General features: G+C 45.2%; 1 gene segment (V, D, J or C); it reads left to right on the forward strand.

The window, feature by feature from the left end:
• The first annotated feature begins 205 nt into the window (after window positions 1-205).
• Window positions 206-16,959, forward strand: part of LOC106024155 — a 40,195-nt gene continuing 23,441 nt past the window's right edge. The window contains 2 exon segments of the V gene segment in view: window positions 206-295; window positions 440-734. Coding sequence covers window positions 244-295; window positions 440-734 — 347 coding nt within the window.

Below are 16,959 nucleotides of genomic sequence, written 5' to 3' on the forward strand. Positions count from 1 at the left end.
ACTATAAAATGTAACGTGTTGTTTATGTGTGGGTTATTATTATTATTATTATTATATTATTCTAATCAACTGAATTAAGTTGATTTTGTTATTTAGTTCTGTTAGGCGTTGAAACTTAATCACTACTGTCTTCACTGTTATGCAAATTGCATATCTGTCATGTCTCACTGCTCCACACACTTAAAGAGTCCAGTGTTGATCAGTGACTGTTCAGTCCTTTCAGAGACACTGACACACAGTACAATGATGATGTTGTCACTGATTCTACTGGGGACCCTGGGGCTCCTTGTTCAGGGTAAGAGACACTTTGACCAACTTAGATACATTCATCATGGGACTTGGTTCACAAACACACATTGTTAATGATTATATGTATTTGGGTTGTGTTTACATTTGGATGATGATGTGGTAGATATTCAATCATTTTTTTATTTTTCAGAATCTTCAGCAGATATAATCCTGACCCAGTCTCCTAAATCTCAGTCTGTTAGTCCAGGAGAGACTGTGTCCATCAGCTGTTCAACCAGTGCAAGTGTTAGTTCTTATCTCAACTGGTACCTACAAAAACCTGGAGAATCTCCTAAACTTCTAGTTTATTATGCTACAAACCGTCAGCAAGGGATTCCAGATCGTTTCAGTGGGAGTGGATCTGGTTCTCAATTCACTCTGACCATCAGTGGAATCCAGGGTGAAGATACAGGAGATTATTACTGTCAGCAGTCTGCCAACTATCCGTTCACACAGTGTTAGAGCGCCGTACAAAAACCTCCCTCAGTTAAAGAGGAACTGCTCTGAATCAACAGCTTAAATTCTAAAAAAAAATACATTACTGACATGTATGTCACTTTATCAATATTTAATGGAATACAATACAATAATGTTTCTGAACTTTGCAATTGAACATATTCTTTATATTTCATTAATTTAGCAAATTACAGAACAAACAAACCCACTGGAAACACATCAGGATTCAGACTTTTTTCAGCTGCTCCCCAGTGGGAAACAAACTGGTTAAATCAGGTTTTTAAGTTTCTTGTTAATTTCTGTTAAAAATTAAATGTTCTGACAGTCATTGAGTTAAACTTATTGGATTGCTTAAGTCATCACCATTTTCACACAAATTTCCGCTGAAATCCAATGATGTTTTTTGTTGTTGAACCTATATTGAGTTTGTTAGTTGTCAAATCAACCATTGATTGATTTAATTTTATTATTATTTTTTAATATATCTGTGCATATTATGGACCCTTTCTCATTACATCAATAATTTATTTTACTCTCCCTTTTCAATCTTTCTATTTCTGCTCTGAAAGGAACCCAAATGCAGACCGGATGAGTGAAGTGCAACAAAACCAGTTTATTATGAGCGGGGAAGATCGGGGAAGGAGAGGGGTTGATTGGAGGGCAGGAGCAGGTGCAGAGTAGTCCTGGGCAAGCAGGGGGGTCGGTACACAGACTGGCGGCAGAGGTACAGGCAGGGAGTAGGCAGAGTAGTAGTGGACAGGCAGGAGGTCGATACAGGAGCTGGTGATGGTCGTCAGGTGGACTCCTAAAGTCACAGGAAGACAAGGTAAGTAAAGACTGAATAGCAAAGCGTATATCTGGATTTCGTTTGGCTGGGGCAACATAACACATACGAATGAGGATCAACGATCCGGCAGGGACGGGTCGTCAGGGCTTCTCTGAAATACAGCCAAGCGGGAACAGGTTTGTGATAGGTAATAGGGAACAGCTGGTACTGCCTCTACTCCAAGGAGTGACGCCACGCCCCCTAATTCGTTGCCCCGACAACCGGAAGAAACCAAAACAAGGCACCTCAAGGGAGGGAGGACATGACACTCTATACCCATACAATCCTGACAGAATGACTGAAGGTTAAACTACATTCACATTTAGCAGACATTCTTATCCAAAACAACATTTTAAGTAATAAATGCATACAGTTTCTTTGGAAAACAGATTAATGTATCTGTTATGTAGAATCATAATTTGACCAGTTTTGCCATTGCAAAATAATCCTGTGAGAAACAGATTTTAACAGTCTGCTGTGTTCATTATTCCGTGGTCAGGCAATAAGGTGGTGAACATAGAGCTGTGATACACTGTCTGAAAAGTATACATTCATACTTTTATTTAAAGAGGTTTGATCATAAATGAAGCAATTGAGGCTGCAAGGCACCTGGGTAATACTAGCTTTTGAGAGTCGCAAATGTGAAATTCTACAGAACAACAACATTAACTACCACAGCTTTGATACCCAAATATATATGGCCCTCGAACCATATGAGAACAGAGCACATCAATCCGGTTCTTATATCTTTGCATTGGCTTACAGTCAGTTACAGAATAGATTTTAAAGTGGTGCTTTTAGTTTATAAATCTCTGAATGGTTTAGGCATTGAATACATTTCTGATATGTTTGAAGAATATAAACCGAGCAGGGCTCTTAGATCCATTAACACATTTCAGCAAGTAAAGCCCGAGTCCAAACTAAACATGGAGAAGCTGCGTTTAGCAGTTATGCTGCACACAACTGGAATGCACTACCAGAAGATCTTAGACGTGCCCCAGATGTATACATTTTTAAATCCAGGTTTAAAACACTTGTCCTTTCACGTTCCTATGACTGAGCTCTTAAACTTAACCACACTGTTTAGCCTTATAGCTTTCTTAGATATGTTTTTATATTTTCTTGTTCTAGTTTTTATTATTATAATGTTGTTTTGATGTTTTCATTTGAGTATGTTATTGTATTTTTATATTTTTTCTTTTTCTTTGTAAAGCACATTGAATTGCTTCGATGTATGAATTGTGCTATATAAATAAACTTTCTTGATTGCTATACTGACTATCAGTAACATTTTAACTATCGACTCACTCTAACCCTCACCCTAACATTAAGCATTATCCTATCACTAACATGTTTAACCCTAAACCTTCTAAACCTAACCTTGGCCATAACCTTAGCAAGTTTTAATTCCCATGATGGGCCAGTTCGTTAGGTTAGTCTGGAACCATATTGTTGTTGAATTATTAAGTCTCGAGGCCCTGTTAAGTCCCAAGTCCTCTGCAGTCAAGTCGAGTCACAAGTTACTATAGCTACAGTGGCGAGAACAGGTATTTGATACACTGCCGATTATGCAGGTTTTCCTACTTATAAAGCATGTAGAGTTCTGTAATTTTTTATCATAGGTACTCTTCAAATGTGAGAGACGGAATCTAAAACAAAAATCCAGAAAATCACATTGTATGATTTTTAAATAATTCATTTGCATTTTGTTGCATGACATAAGTATTGAATCACCTACCAACCTGTAAGAATTCCATCTCTCACAGACCTGTTTGTTTTTCTGACCTGTTCTCCACTCATTACCTGTATTAACTGCACCTGTTTGAACTCGTTACCTGTATAAAAGACACCTGTCCACACACTCAACCAAACAGACTCCTACCTCTCGACAATTGCCAAGACCAGAGAGCTTTGTAAGAACAATTGTAGTCATGCACAGGGCTGGGATGGGCTACAGGACATTAGGCATGCAGCTTGGTGAGAAGGCAACATCTGTTGGCGCAATTATTAGAAAATGGAAGAAGTTCAAGATGACGGTCAATCTCCCTCGGTCTGGGGCTCCATGCAAGATCTCACCTCGTGGGGCATCAGAGGTCGCAGTTGTCACAGTACCCCCCCTCTGACGCGCGGCCCTAGCCGCGCGACGACACCGGCCCCGGGGCCGACCGGGGGGGCGCGGAACAGGGCGATCCGGCCGACGCTGATGGAAGTCGCGGACAAGGACGGGAGCCAGGACGTCCTTCACCGGAACCCAGCTCCGCTCCTCCGGGCCGTACCCCTCCCACTCCACGAGGTACTGGAGGCCCCCCGCCCGGCGCCTCGAGTCAATGATGGAGTGGACAGAGTACGCCGGGGCCCCCTCGATGTCCAGAGGGGGAGGGGGAACCTCCCGCACCTCACACCCCTGAAGGGGACCAGCCACCACCGGCCTGAGGAGAGACACATGGAACGAGGGGTTAATACGGAAGTCGGGGGGAAGGTATGTTACCTCGTTGACTCTCCTCAGGACGTTAAAGGGCCCCACAAACCGCAGGGCCAGCTTCCGGCAGGGCAGGCGGAGGGGCAGGTCCCTGGACGAGAGCCAGACCCGGTCGCCCGGCCGATACACCGGGGCCTCCCCGCGGTGGCGGTCCGCAGAGATTTTTTGACGGCGGACAGTGAGCCGGAGGCGGGCTTGTACTGCCTCCCACGTGCCCGCTGCCCGCTGGAACCAGTCGTCCACCGCAGGGGTACCGGTCTGGCTCGCCGTCCAGGGTGCCAGGACCGGCTGGTAGCCCAGCACGCACTGGAATGGCGACACGCCCATGGAGGAGTGGTGCAGAGAATTCAGTGCATATTCTGCCCACGGCAGAAACTCTGCCCACTCCCCCGGCCGGTCCTGGCAGTAGGACCGGAGGAACCTACCCACTTCCTGGTTCACCCGCTCCACCTGCCCGTTGGACTGGGGATGGTAGCCCGAGGTCAGGCTGACCGAGATCCCCAGGTGCTGCATGAAGGCTTTCCACACCCTGGATGTGAATTGGAGACTCCAGGTTCCGGTGGTCAGTCCAGACGAGGAAAAGGTGTTTAGCCCCCTCTAACCAGTGCCTCCACGCCGACAGAGCTCGAACCACGGCCAGCAGCTCACGATCACCTATGTCGTAGTTCCGCTCCGCCGCACTGAGCTTCTGGGAGAAGAAGGCACAGGGACGGAGCGTGTTACGACACCCCGTCCGTTGGGAGAGGATGGCACCGAGCCCACAATCGGACGCGTCCACCTCCACGATGAACTGGAGCGACGGGTCGGGATGGGCCAGGACCAGAGCGGTGGTAAAACGGTGTTTCAGTTCCACAAACGCCCGCTCCGCTTCCACGGTCCACCGCAACCGGGTCGCCCCCCCCTTCAGAAGGGAGGTGATCGGAGCCGCGACCTGGCTAAAGCCCCGGATAAACCTCCTGTAGTAATTAGAGAAGCCTAAGAAACGTTGCACATCCTTAACCGTGGTTGGGGTCGGCCAATTACGCACGGCGTCAATGTGAGGCTCCTCCATCGCCACACCGGTGCTGGAAAAGCGATAACCCAGGAAGGACACAGACGACTGGAAAAACAGACACTTCTCGGCTTTAACGTACAGGTCATGCTCCAACAGTCGAGCCAGCACCCTGCGCACCAACGAGACATGCTTGGCGCGGGTGGCAGTGTATATCAAGATGTCATCGATATACACCACCACGCCTTCGCATAACAAGTCCCGGAATACGTCGTTAACGAAGGACTGGAAGACTGAAGGAGCATTCATCAACCCGTACGGCATCACTAAATACTCGTAATGGCCGGATGTGTTACTAAAGGCCGTTTTCCACTCGTCTCCTTCCCGGATACGCACCAGGTTATAGGCACTCCTGAGGTCTAATTTAGTGAAAAAGCGGGCCCCATGCATCTTCTCCACCTCCGCAGAGATCAAAGGGAGAGGGTAGCGGAACGGGATGGTGATCTTGTTCAGCGCCCGGTAATCGATGCCGAGGAGACCTGTGACTTGGAGGGCCTAATGTAGCCCTGTGCCAACGCTTCCGTAACGTACGTGCCCATGGTTTCCGTTTCGGTGCGGGACAGTGGATACACGTGACCCGTCGGGAGTGCGGCTCCGTCAACGAGGTCTATCGCACAATCCCCCGGCCGGTGTGGTGGCAACACAGCGGCCTTAGCCTTGGAAAAGACCGCAGCTAAGTCCCTGTATTCGGGGGGAATGGGCACGGCGGGAGCACTGTCTGGACTTTCCACCGAGGTCGAGCCAACGGAAACACCCAAACACCTACCCTGGCACTTCCGCGACCACCCCGACAGACGTCGACTAGACCAGGAGATGGCGGGGTCATGGAGGGACAACCAGGGGAAACCTAAAACGACTGGGAACGTGGGTGAGTCGATCACGTGAAATGAAATGGTTTCGCTGTGTCGGTTGTCGGTAATCAGGAGGAGGGGAACAGTGCAACTTGTGACTAGACCTGACCCTAGTGGCCGGCTGTCTAAAGCTCTCACGGGCAGGGGGGTGGTGAGGACCTGGAGGGGTATGCGTGACCGCAGGGCAAAAGACCTATCCATGAAGTTCCCAGCTGCGCCTGAGTCTACCAGCGCCTTATACCGGGAAAGCAGCGGAAAGCCGGGGAACCTAACAGGGACCGTGCACATAGAGAGGGAAGAGGTAAGTGGTGAATGGGCATGTGCTACCCGGGGTGACTCGGAAGTACCATGCCTGTCGCCTCTCGACTCGGGGAGGGAGGTGCGGTGTGGTGCAGTTGAACGGCCTCGTTGCCCCCTGGAGGCACTCCGCACCTGTCCTCCCCGACCTCTGCCCGGCAGTGCAGCCGCCCCCAATTCCATGGGGACGGCGGAGTCGGGTTGGTAGGGTTGGTAGGGTGGAACGGACGGGCCTCTTCCGGGACGTCCTCGGGCAGCCAGCAGGTTGTCGAGACGGATGGACATGTCAACCAGCTGATCGAAGGAGAGGGACACGTCTCGACAAGCTAGCTCCCTCCGGACGTTCTCGCGAAGGCTACAACGGTAGTGGTCGATTTGAGCCCGTTCGTTCCACCCTGATCCCGCTGCCAGGGTCCGGAACTCCAGTGCGAACTCCTGCGCCGACCTCGTCCCCTGCCGTAGGTGGAACAGCCGTTCACCCGCCTCTCTTCCTTCGTGTGGATGGTCGAACACGGCTCGGAAGCGGGCGGGTGAAATCGGCGTAGCTGCCCTGGGTGGGCTGCTCGGTGTTCCAGACGGCGGTGGCCCACTCCAGGGCTTTTCCGGACAGGCAGGAGACGAGCGAGGTGATCTTCTGAGCCTCGGTCGGCGCAGGGTGCATCGCCTGGAGCGCGATGTCCAGTTGTAGGAGGAATCCCTGGCAGCGGTCCGCCGCCCCGTCGAAGTCCCTGGGCAAGGGGAGATGCAGTGCCCCCATGCTTGGCGGCGAGGCAGGGGCACGCGGAGAAACGGCCGGTGCTGCGGGGGTCTGCTGGCTCAGCTCTAGGCGCTGTACCGCTTTTAAGACGTTGTCCATTGCAGCGCCTAGGCTGGCCAGCATCGTTGAATGTACTTGGACCGCCTCCGCAACACCGACCTCACCTGTGGCTCCTGTAGGCTCCATATCCTTGCTGTCTTTCTTTGGGTGTGTGATTCTGTCACGGCTTCGGGGTTTGAGGAGCAAGGATGAGCAGGAGAAGGCGTGGTGGAAGGATATTTAATAGTATCCACTCGAAAATATACAGCATAAGCTTAACAAAGCGTAGCACAGCTCTAAACACAGGTAGAGACAATCACACACAAAGACAGGGGGAGAAGAGGGAACATATATACCGGGGGAAACAGCGATGATGAGGAACAGGTGCACTAAACGAGACACAGGTGAAATGTATGATGAGACCGTGGTGTCAGAAGGCCGGTGACGTCGACCGCTGGGGCCCGCCCGCTGCAGGGGGAGGTGAACCAGCAGAGGTCGCAGTTCTCACATACAGACATCATTTAAACATCTAGTTTTTTTTTTCTCCAGATGGTCGAGTTGATAACTAAGAAACTGAATGTGGAATCAAAAACGAATAACAGCATGATTCTGGATTTCAGTAAAAGGTTGGTTGAAAAGGGGGATGACAGTTCTACTCACTGATTGTGATAACTTTTAGGACTGGTTTCACAAACACAGATTAAGCCTAGTCTAGGACTAAAGAAGAAGCTCAATGGAGTTTTCTATAGATCTTGATTTTTTTGTTCTAGACAAGGCTTAATCCATCTGCGAAACCATCTCATAATGTTTTAACTGAAATGACCAGGAAACAATATTGATTCAACCAGATTGTGTCCACTGGGGAGCACCTGGGGAGTAGCTGAATATTTCAAAAAAAATTATATTTTACAGGTCTGAATCCTGTGGTGGTTCCAGTGTGTTTGTGAAGGGAGTTCTGATTTTTGCTAAATTAATGAAACATATGAAGTTAAATTGTAAAGTCTAATCACATTATTGTGTTGTATATCAATGTATTTTCATAAACTAACATTTCTATAAAGGTTTATTAGCTCTGTAAGTTTTAGAGCAGTTCCTCTTTAACAGAGGGAGGTTTTTGTACGATGCTCTAACACTGTGTGAACGGAGTGCTGTAACCCTGCTGACAGTAATAATCTCCTGTATCTTCACCCTGGATTCCACTGATGGTCAGAGTGAATTGAGAATCAGATCCACTCCCACTGAAACGATCTGGAATCCCTGACTGACGGGTTGTAGCATCATAAACTAGAAGTTTAGGAGCTTCTCCATGTTTTTGCAGGTACCAGTGGAGATCATCACTAACATATGAACTGGATGAACAGCTGATTGACACAGTCTCTCCTGGACTAACAGACCGAGATTTAGGAGACTGGGTCAGGATTATATCTGCAGAAGATTCTGAAAAATATATATGAAAGTTTGATTATCAAATGATCAAATATCTACCATCTACCAAATCATCTGATGTCCAAATGTAAACACCTATTATCCAAATACATCATTAACAATGTATCTGTGTGAACCAAGTCCCATGATGAATGAATCTAAGTTGGTCAAAGTGTCTCTTACCATGAACAAGGAGCCCCAGGGTCCCCAGTAGAATCAGTGACATCATCATCATTGTACTGTGTGTCAGTGTCTCTGAAAGGACTGAACAGTCACTGATCAACACTGGACTCTTTAAGTGTGTGGAGCAGTGAGACATGACAGATATGCAAAACATATTTACATACAGTGAAGACAGTAGTGATAAATTGACAACCCCTAACAGAACTAAATAACTAAATTAACTTGTAATACAATACTGATTAATTGAATTCAGTTGATCTTTCAGTTACTATTAATGAGTTGTACAACAACAGTGAGGTATTTTAGAGCAGATAGAGATGACAATTTCCAAACTTCTGCCCTTCAGGACCAAGAATGATGAACATTGAACTAGAGACCACTTTGGGTGGAGGGTGATGAATCAGGACACAAGCTTATTTTGAACCCTGATCCAAATTATGGATTTATACAATCCCTCATTGGGGCTTCATATGAATGGACTGGAAGAGTGAGGAATATTAGTTAATTCGACCTGCCCCTGGGGCGGACATTTTCCAAGACCGGGCATCGGCGTCCTGCCCCTTCCCTACCCCTCAGGTGGTCCTGGTTGCACGTCCTGGAGCCTGTGCCTTGGGGGGGTCCTGTCAGGTCCTGGCTTGTGTGCTTTTTGGCATCTCTGCATTTATGTTTTAATTATCCCCAACCAATGGCAGCTGCTCCCAATTGCCTCTGGTTGGGGACCTTATTGAAGTTGCTTTAGATTAGCTTTCAGTTGTCGGCCATTGTTCTGAGTCAGTTGTTTGTGTTGCTGCTCTTCAGTTTGCGGTCATTCATCATTCGGACATGCTCCAAACCCTCTGTCTATTTCTTTAATTCACTTCAGAAACAACCCCTTTTGTACAGTAGGTGTCTGCTCTGGAGGCCAAAACACACACACACACAAACACATACACAACACATTACATTTGATAGTAACCTCTTAAGACCTGGACTGTGTGAAGTCATGTTTACAAATACATTTAGGCGCACAAACAAAATTTAAATAAACAAATTTCAAAACATAAAGAACATACAATTTAATTCATCAAAAACAATCACAGACAACACGATATGTATCTTCCATTGGATTTTTAAAATGGGCAAGGAACACCACAGTGTTTAATAACTTACATTTGGTTTGGAGTTTGTTCCATAAATAAGGAGTGAAGGAACTGAAAACAGTGGTACCCAGCTCTGTGGAGACTGCTGGAGACTTTCTTGAAATCCACGTCTGTGATCTGGTTTTGAAATTTGTCTAGTGGAAATTAAAGATGATACATAAGGAGGTTATTTTAAAAGTACTACTTTGTAGATCAACAAGAGAGCATGTTGCTCACGCCTCACAGAATGAGAGGCCCCACCCACATGTTGATACTGAAAACAGTGATGAGTTCTGTAACTATCACCAGTGATAAACCTGAGTGCACAATGGTATATAGCATCCAGGGGTTTTAATGTGTTTGCTGAAGCATGCATGTCGATAATATTACCATTATCTAAGACGGACAGAAAAGTTGACTGAACAATTTGTCTTCTATTAGCAGAGGACAGATAAGCCCTGTTTCTATAAAGGAAATCTAGCTTGAATTTTTACTTTTTTCCCAGTTCAGTAAAAATAAATCTTTAAGATAGTCATAAAATCATCGGCCGGCATCAGTGCCCAATGCTTTAAATGATAGTTTACTCAAAAGGATAGCATGATCTACAGTGTCAGAAGCTTTTGACAGCACACCACAGTGCTTTCTATCATATAAGACATTAGCAATATAATTTACAACATGCGTGGAGGCCATAGTGGTACTGTGTTTAGGTCTGCTTGTTGACTAAAGACTCTAGGGAGCCTAAAAATGGGTCAATAATTATCCAAGTCACTACTGTCACCTCCATTATGTAATGGTAGAACGAGAGCTGCTTTAAATCCTTGGGGATATTTCCTGTATTTATGTAATGGCAGAACAAGCGTTCCTTTAACATCTTGGGGATATTTCCTGTACTGAAGTTGAAGATGTGAATAACTAAACCAGCAATGAAGGGTGCAGCACACTTAGTATGGGTCTAAGTTGTCGGTGCCTAAGGATGTTTTAGTATCTGTGGTATGCAGGGCAGCCAGGACCTCTGCTTCTGGGAGGAACTAATTAAGGAAACTGGGGGAGGAGTATTGACTGTCTGCTGTGATTGGTCTCTTCAAATGGGGACATATTGGATGAACCAATCAGAATTACAACACGCTGTGGACATCCCCCTGTTAGGGTTCCAAAAGTAATTGGGTAAATGACTTCACAGCTGTTTCTCACAAGGAAAATGAGTTTGCTGGCTCCTTTAGCACACATACTACAAAGCTGTCAATGCCGTAATTCTAGTCTTTGCATTTGGAGTCTGTTGCTTCTGACTGATAACCAAAAACTGCCAATGTCATGTTGGCTATCATGCAGCAGATAAATCAGAGTGAATCGCCCCTACGGACACACGCAAAAAACGATCAACAGTCCAACTCAACAGGAATACAGTCCAGGATGTATTATGCGTCAGAACCTGACATAAGTAGACTTCACCATCTGAACTACAGAGGCTGGACTGCAATGTCCACGATCTGAGTAGAATTTCTAATAGAGCCTGCAGAGTTTTGGGAAAAGGTATTGTTGAGGAAACATAGAATCATGTAACAGAGCGATGGCAAGAGGAAAATGTGGAGAAGAAAGGGAACAGACATACCACTTTATCACTACATTTCCTGGTCCAGTTGTAAAGACATAGAGAGCCAGGAATGTAATTATGAAAAACCAGACCATCACATATATAAGACTGAAGACTGTCTGGAGATCAATCAATCAATCAAATTTATTTATAAAGCTCTTTTTACAACAGCAGTTGTCACAAAGTGCTTCACAGAGACACCCGGCCTTAAACCCCAAGGAGCTCCAGTTATCCCCAACACACCTGAGGCCAGTTGACAGTGGTCAGTCCATACCAATGATCAATATAACATGATCATAACAGCCCTAATGATCAGTACTAACACATACATATATCTTATTGTCACTAATTATACATTAGGGTTACATTTCATGTGTATTGTGTATAAGTCCATTCATGAATTAGGTCATGGGTAGTTCTGAACTCATTGGACAGCAAATAATATTAAACACATTATATATTAAGGTGTTTTTAATGTAATGGTATGATGTGGTGATACAATATGATGAGACATGTCAGCATAGTTTACAGTAGTAGAAAGTTAATTGGGGAAAATGTCCAATCTACTGAAGTTCCAGAGTGATCCAGTAGGGGGCATCAGTTATAAAGCATTAATGAGGCCTTACTGATCAGTTCCATGTTTCTGTTACTATTCCCCTTATTGTCTGTGAGCAGGTTATTGTACAGTGAGTACATTACTGTGGTGGACCTTTGGTTGAGGAACACAAGTGGCATGTTAGCAGTAAGTCTTTAATCTATATTATGACTTCTGATACTGAAAACGCAATGCACAGTCTATCAACTTCATGAAATAAAGTAGAAATCTAGGATCTATATTATTTGGAGACTTTATGTTGTCTTCATTTACAATTTGAAGTGAAAAATGTAAATGTATACAAAATATTTAATGCATTAAAGATTACTTATATGGTGTGTATTTTAATAAAAAATATAAAAAATAAAACAGAATAATTGTTTGCAGTTTTATAGTGATTTGGCTAAATGTAGCTCTTTTCAAAGAGTACTCCCTCAAATTAAAAGTAGAAAAGCAGTAATTTAGGAGAAATTGTGATTCCTTTATTTGCCTTGAGAATTGTAAAATGTAAGTTTAAATTAGTAATATTTTATGTATCTAACAGTGTTGACAGTGTGTATTTATTACAAGTGTGTAAAACTGAGAGGTTTGGCAAAATTTAGCTTTTCAAAGTGCCAGAGTTGTGTCTGTAGTGTCAGAGGTTTTTGTACAGCTACTGAATGACTTTGTATCACTGTGGCTCACTTTTGGTGGAGGCACCAGACTGGACGTTGGAAGTAAGTAATTAGCCTACAGAATATATAATAACTGTTGATAAAAATGAATTTTAAAGTTTAAATGAATATATATTTGTTAGTGTTGCAACTCTTTTTGAATCAACATGATTTCTGCATTCAGAATATTATATATATTTTAACAGGACAATGTCCTTAGAAAACAATGCAGTCTTCACTTCAAAAAAGTTAAGAAAATTTCTCTTTGTTAAAACTTGAAGTTTAAGCTTTTTTGAGTGGGTGCAGGGAGAACCTGGCCTAAAAATTATGTCTTAATTCAACTCTATAATATTTAAATCGTTGTTAAAATATTAAATGTGTTATTACATTTTACAAAAATCGACTCCTTATACTGCAGTGTTGTTTCATTTTGCCATTTTGTTTAATATTTTATTTGATCAGATATTATTTTCAATAGGTAAAATCCAACTTAAAAAATACACATTTAACCAAATTGAGTCATTTACATTGAGTCAACAGACAACATGTGAGTGCGAATCATTACAGTTTTAGAATAGATTCATGTTACATTCCTTCAGTGCAATGTTGTTGCTTTTCTTATGAATATATTGAAATGAACATACAACACAGATTGATTATTATTTGATCTATTAACAAAAAAGAGAAGTATGGCGAAACATTTTTGATTAATCTATTTTCATCTTATTTTTTAATGCTTCATTAGCCAATTAAAAGGAAGTGAAAGGTTGACAAAGAAAAAAGTGTCTGAGGAACAGAAACCAATGGATGCAATTAACTAAAACTATTTTCCATCTAACATGTAAAAGGCCTGCATCATTATGGTCTACTAAGTCTGTCCATTCAGTCGTCTCTCTCTAACTTCCTGTCTTCTAGGTGATGTCCGTCCCACCCTGACAGTCCTTCCCCCCTCCAGTGTGGAGCTGCAGCAGGGAAAGGCCACTCTCATGTGTCTGGCTAACAAGGGCTTCCCCTCAGGCTGGAGTCTGAACTGGAAGGTAGATGGAGTCAGCACCACCAGGGAGGTGACGGGGAGCCCCGGGGTCCTGGACAAGAATGGCCTCTACAGCTGGAGCAGCACGCTGACCCTCCCTGTGGACCAGTGGAAGAAGGTGGGCTCTGTGACCTGTGAGGCCAACCAGGGCTCCCAGGCTCCTCTCTCTGAGACACTGAGGAGAGACCACTGTTCTGAATGAGCTCCTCCTCTGAATCCTTCATCCAGCAGCATTTATTTTTATGGCCTTTTCATATCATGTTTTAATGTATTTGCTTCTTGGCTGAAAATTATTTTATGTTGCAACATACAATTATAAAGGTTTTTGCAATCATTCCCACATCCCTGGATATCATTGTTGAATAAAATTGAAATTAGACTTATTTATGAATGGTACAAGTTTCCTTGTTTATTTCTGATAGTATGAACGGCAAAACAAATTGGAAATTATTCATACAATTAATAATTACGTTCTGTAGTTCACTAAGTTCTTCCTAAAAACTGCTGATACACAAACCAGGATATTTAAACTCACTGGTCTTTATGATCATATACTAAAACTGAAGCTGTGTACTCTAAAGTAAAACCCACACTGGTAATCATGATATACTAATACTGAAGCCTCATGCTCTAAACTCACTAGAAGTCTCTGGGGACAGATGAACATCTTGTGCTGCTCTACTATGGGAGCGTTACAGTCATCCTGCTCATGCAAATCTGAGTTTCACCCTCACAGGTCACAATGTCCCAGCCTCAAATCCTCTGGGTGCAGGCAGCTGTGAGTCTCATTAGAGAAATTAACATGAGTTGGGAAGCCAGACACTGAATAATATTCATATTGGGATCTCAGATCAAAGGTATCATTAGCAGACATCCAGAGTGACTTACAGTACTGACCCCTCATGGGAATCAAACCCATAACTATTGTGCTGCAAGTGCCTTGTTACCAACTGAGTTAAATGGGATCCTCATTGTCTTTAAAGTGTAATCAACTGTAGGATCTTAATTTAACCACTATTTTGCTGCTAAATGCCACTACAGGAAATGCTGATGTGTTTTATGATTTACATAAATGCAAACCCATTGATATGGTTAAATACTGGCAAGCTAATAGTCAGACCTCTGAATAGTTAAAAGAACAATAAAGAAACAATATCTTAAGGTTAATAAATATAGTGAAGCAAAGTGTTGGACTTTTTCTGTATGCATGCAACAATCTGACTCAGGAACCTCCCAGTCTGGCTATAGGGAGGGCAATGGCATCTGGTTATACAGCTCAGGAAAAAATAGAGAGACCACTACATCTTTTTCTTTCCTTTCCAAAAAAGTTGAGAAGGAAAGTTTTGAGTGAGGAACAGAAGCGTTCAATTTGCAGTGGTCTCTTAAATTTAACCCTTTTGATGTCTAGTGGAGTGGATGGCTGGGTGCGTGTCCGTTGCTTAACTGGAGAACACATGGCACCAGGATGCACTTTGGGAAGAAGGCAAGCCAGAGGAGGCAGTGTGATGCATTGGGCAATGTTCTGCTGGGAAACCTTGGGTCCTGCCATTCATGTGGATGTTACTTTGACACGTACCACCTACCTAGGCATTGTTGCAGACCATGTGCACCCTTTCATGGCAACTGTGTTCCCTGATAGTTTTGATTTCTTTCAGCAGGATAATGCGCCCTACCACAAAGCAAAAATGGTTCAGGAATGGTTTGGGGAACACAAAAACAAGTTTTTGTTGACTTGGCCTCAATCTCAATCCAATCGAGCATCTGTGGGATGTGCTGGACAAACAAGTCTGATCCATGGAGGACCACCTCACAATTTACAGGACTTAAAGAATCTGCTGCTAACGTCTTGGTGCCAGATACCACAGCACACCTTCAGAGGTCTACATGCCTAAACGGGTCAGGGCTGTTTTGGCGGCAAAAGGGGGACCTACAAAATATTGGTCCGGTGCTAATAATGTTATGGCAGATCTGTGTACCATACCATACCATCATCTTCCGCTTATCCAGGGCCGGGTCGCGGGGGCAGCAGTCTAAGCAGGGATGCCCAGACTTCCCTCTCCCCAGACACTTCCTCTAGCTCTTCCGGGGGGACACCGAGGCGTTCCCAGGCCAGCCGGGAGACATAGTCCCTCCAGCGTGTCCTAGGTCTTCCCCGGGGTCTCCTCCCGGGGACGGGACCGGAACACCTTCCCAGGAAGGCGTTCCGGAGGCATCCGAAAAAGATGCCCAAGCCACCTCAGCTGACCCCTCTCGATGTGCAGGAGCAGCAGCTCTACTCTGAGCTCCTCCCGGGTGACCGAGCTTCTCACCCTATCTCTAAGGGATCGCCCGGCCACCCTGCGGAGAAAGCTCATTTCGGCCGCCTGTATCCGGGATCTTGTCCTTTCGGTCATGACCCAAAGCTCATGACCATAGGTGAGAGTAGGAACGTAGATTGACTGGTAAATCGAGAGCTTCGCCTTGCGGCTCAGCTCTTTCTTCACCACGACAGACCGATACATCGACTGCATTACTGCAGAAGCTGCACCGATCCGTCTGTCAATCTCCCGTTCCATCCTTCCTTCACTCGTGAACAAGACCCCTAGATACTTAAACTCCTCCACTTGAGGCAGGCACTCTCCACCAACCTGAAGTGGGCAAGCCACCCTTTTCCGACTGAGGACCATGGCCTCGGATTTGGAGGTACTGATTTTCATCCCCACCCCTTCACACTCGGCTGCAAACCGTCCCAGTGCATGCTGAAGGTCCTGGTTAGAAGGGGCCAACACGACAACATCATCTGCAAAGAGCAGAGACGAAATTGTGTGGTCCCCAAACCTGACACCCTCCGGCCCCTGGCTGCGCCTAGAAATTCTGTCCATAAAAATTACGAACAGAACCGGTGACAAAGGGCAGCCCTGCCAGAGTCCAACATGCACTGGGAACAAGTCTGACTTACTGCCGGCAATGAGGACCAAGCTCCTGCTTCGGTTGTACAGGGACCTGACAGCTCTTAGCAAAGGACCCAGGACCCCATATTCCCCAAGCACCCTCCACAAGATACCGCGAGGGACACAGTCGAATGCCTTCTCCAAATCCACAAAACACATGTGGATTGGTTGGGCAAACTCCCATGAACCCTCCAACACCCCGTAGAGGGTATAGAGCTGGTCCAGTGTTCCACGGCCCGGACGAAAACCACACTGTTCCTCCTGAATCCGAGGTTCTACTATCGGCCGTATTCTCCTCTCCAGAACCCTGGCATAGACTTTCCCGGGGAGGCTGAGAAGTGTGATCCCCCTATAGTTGGAACACACCCTCCGGTCCCCCTTCTT

The sequence above is a fragment of the Esox lucius genome, chromosome 10, assembly GCF_011004845.1.
Source record: "Esox lucius isolate fEsoLuc1 chromosome 10, fEsoLuc1.pri, whole genome shotgun sequence".
In the NCBI taxonomy this organism is placed as follows: Eukaryota; Metazoa; Chordata; class Actinopteri; order Esociformes; family Esocidae; genus Esox; species Esox lucius.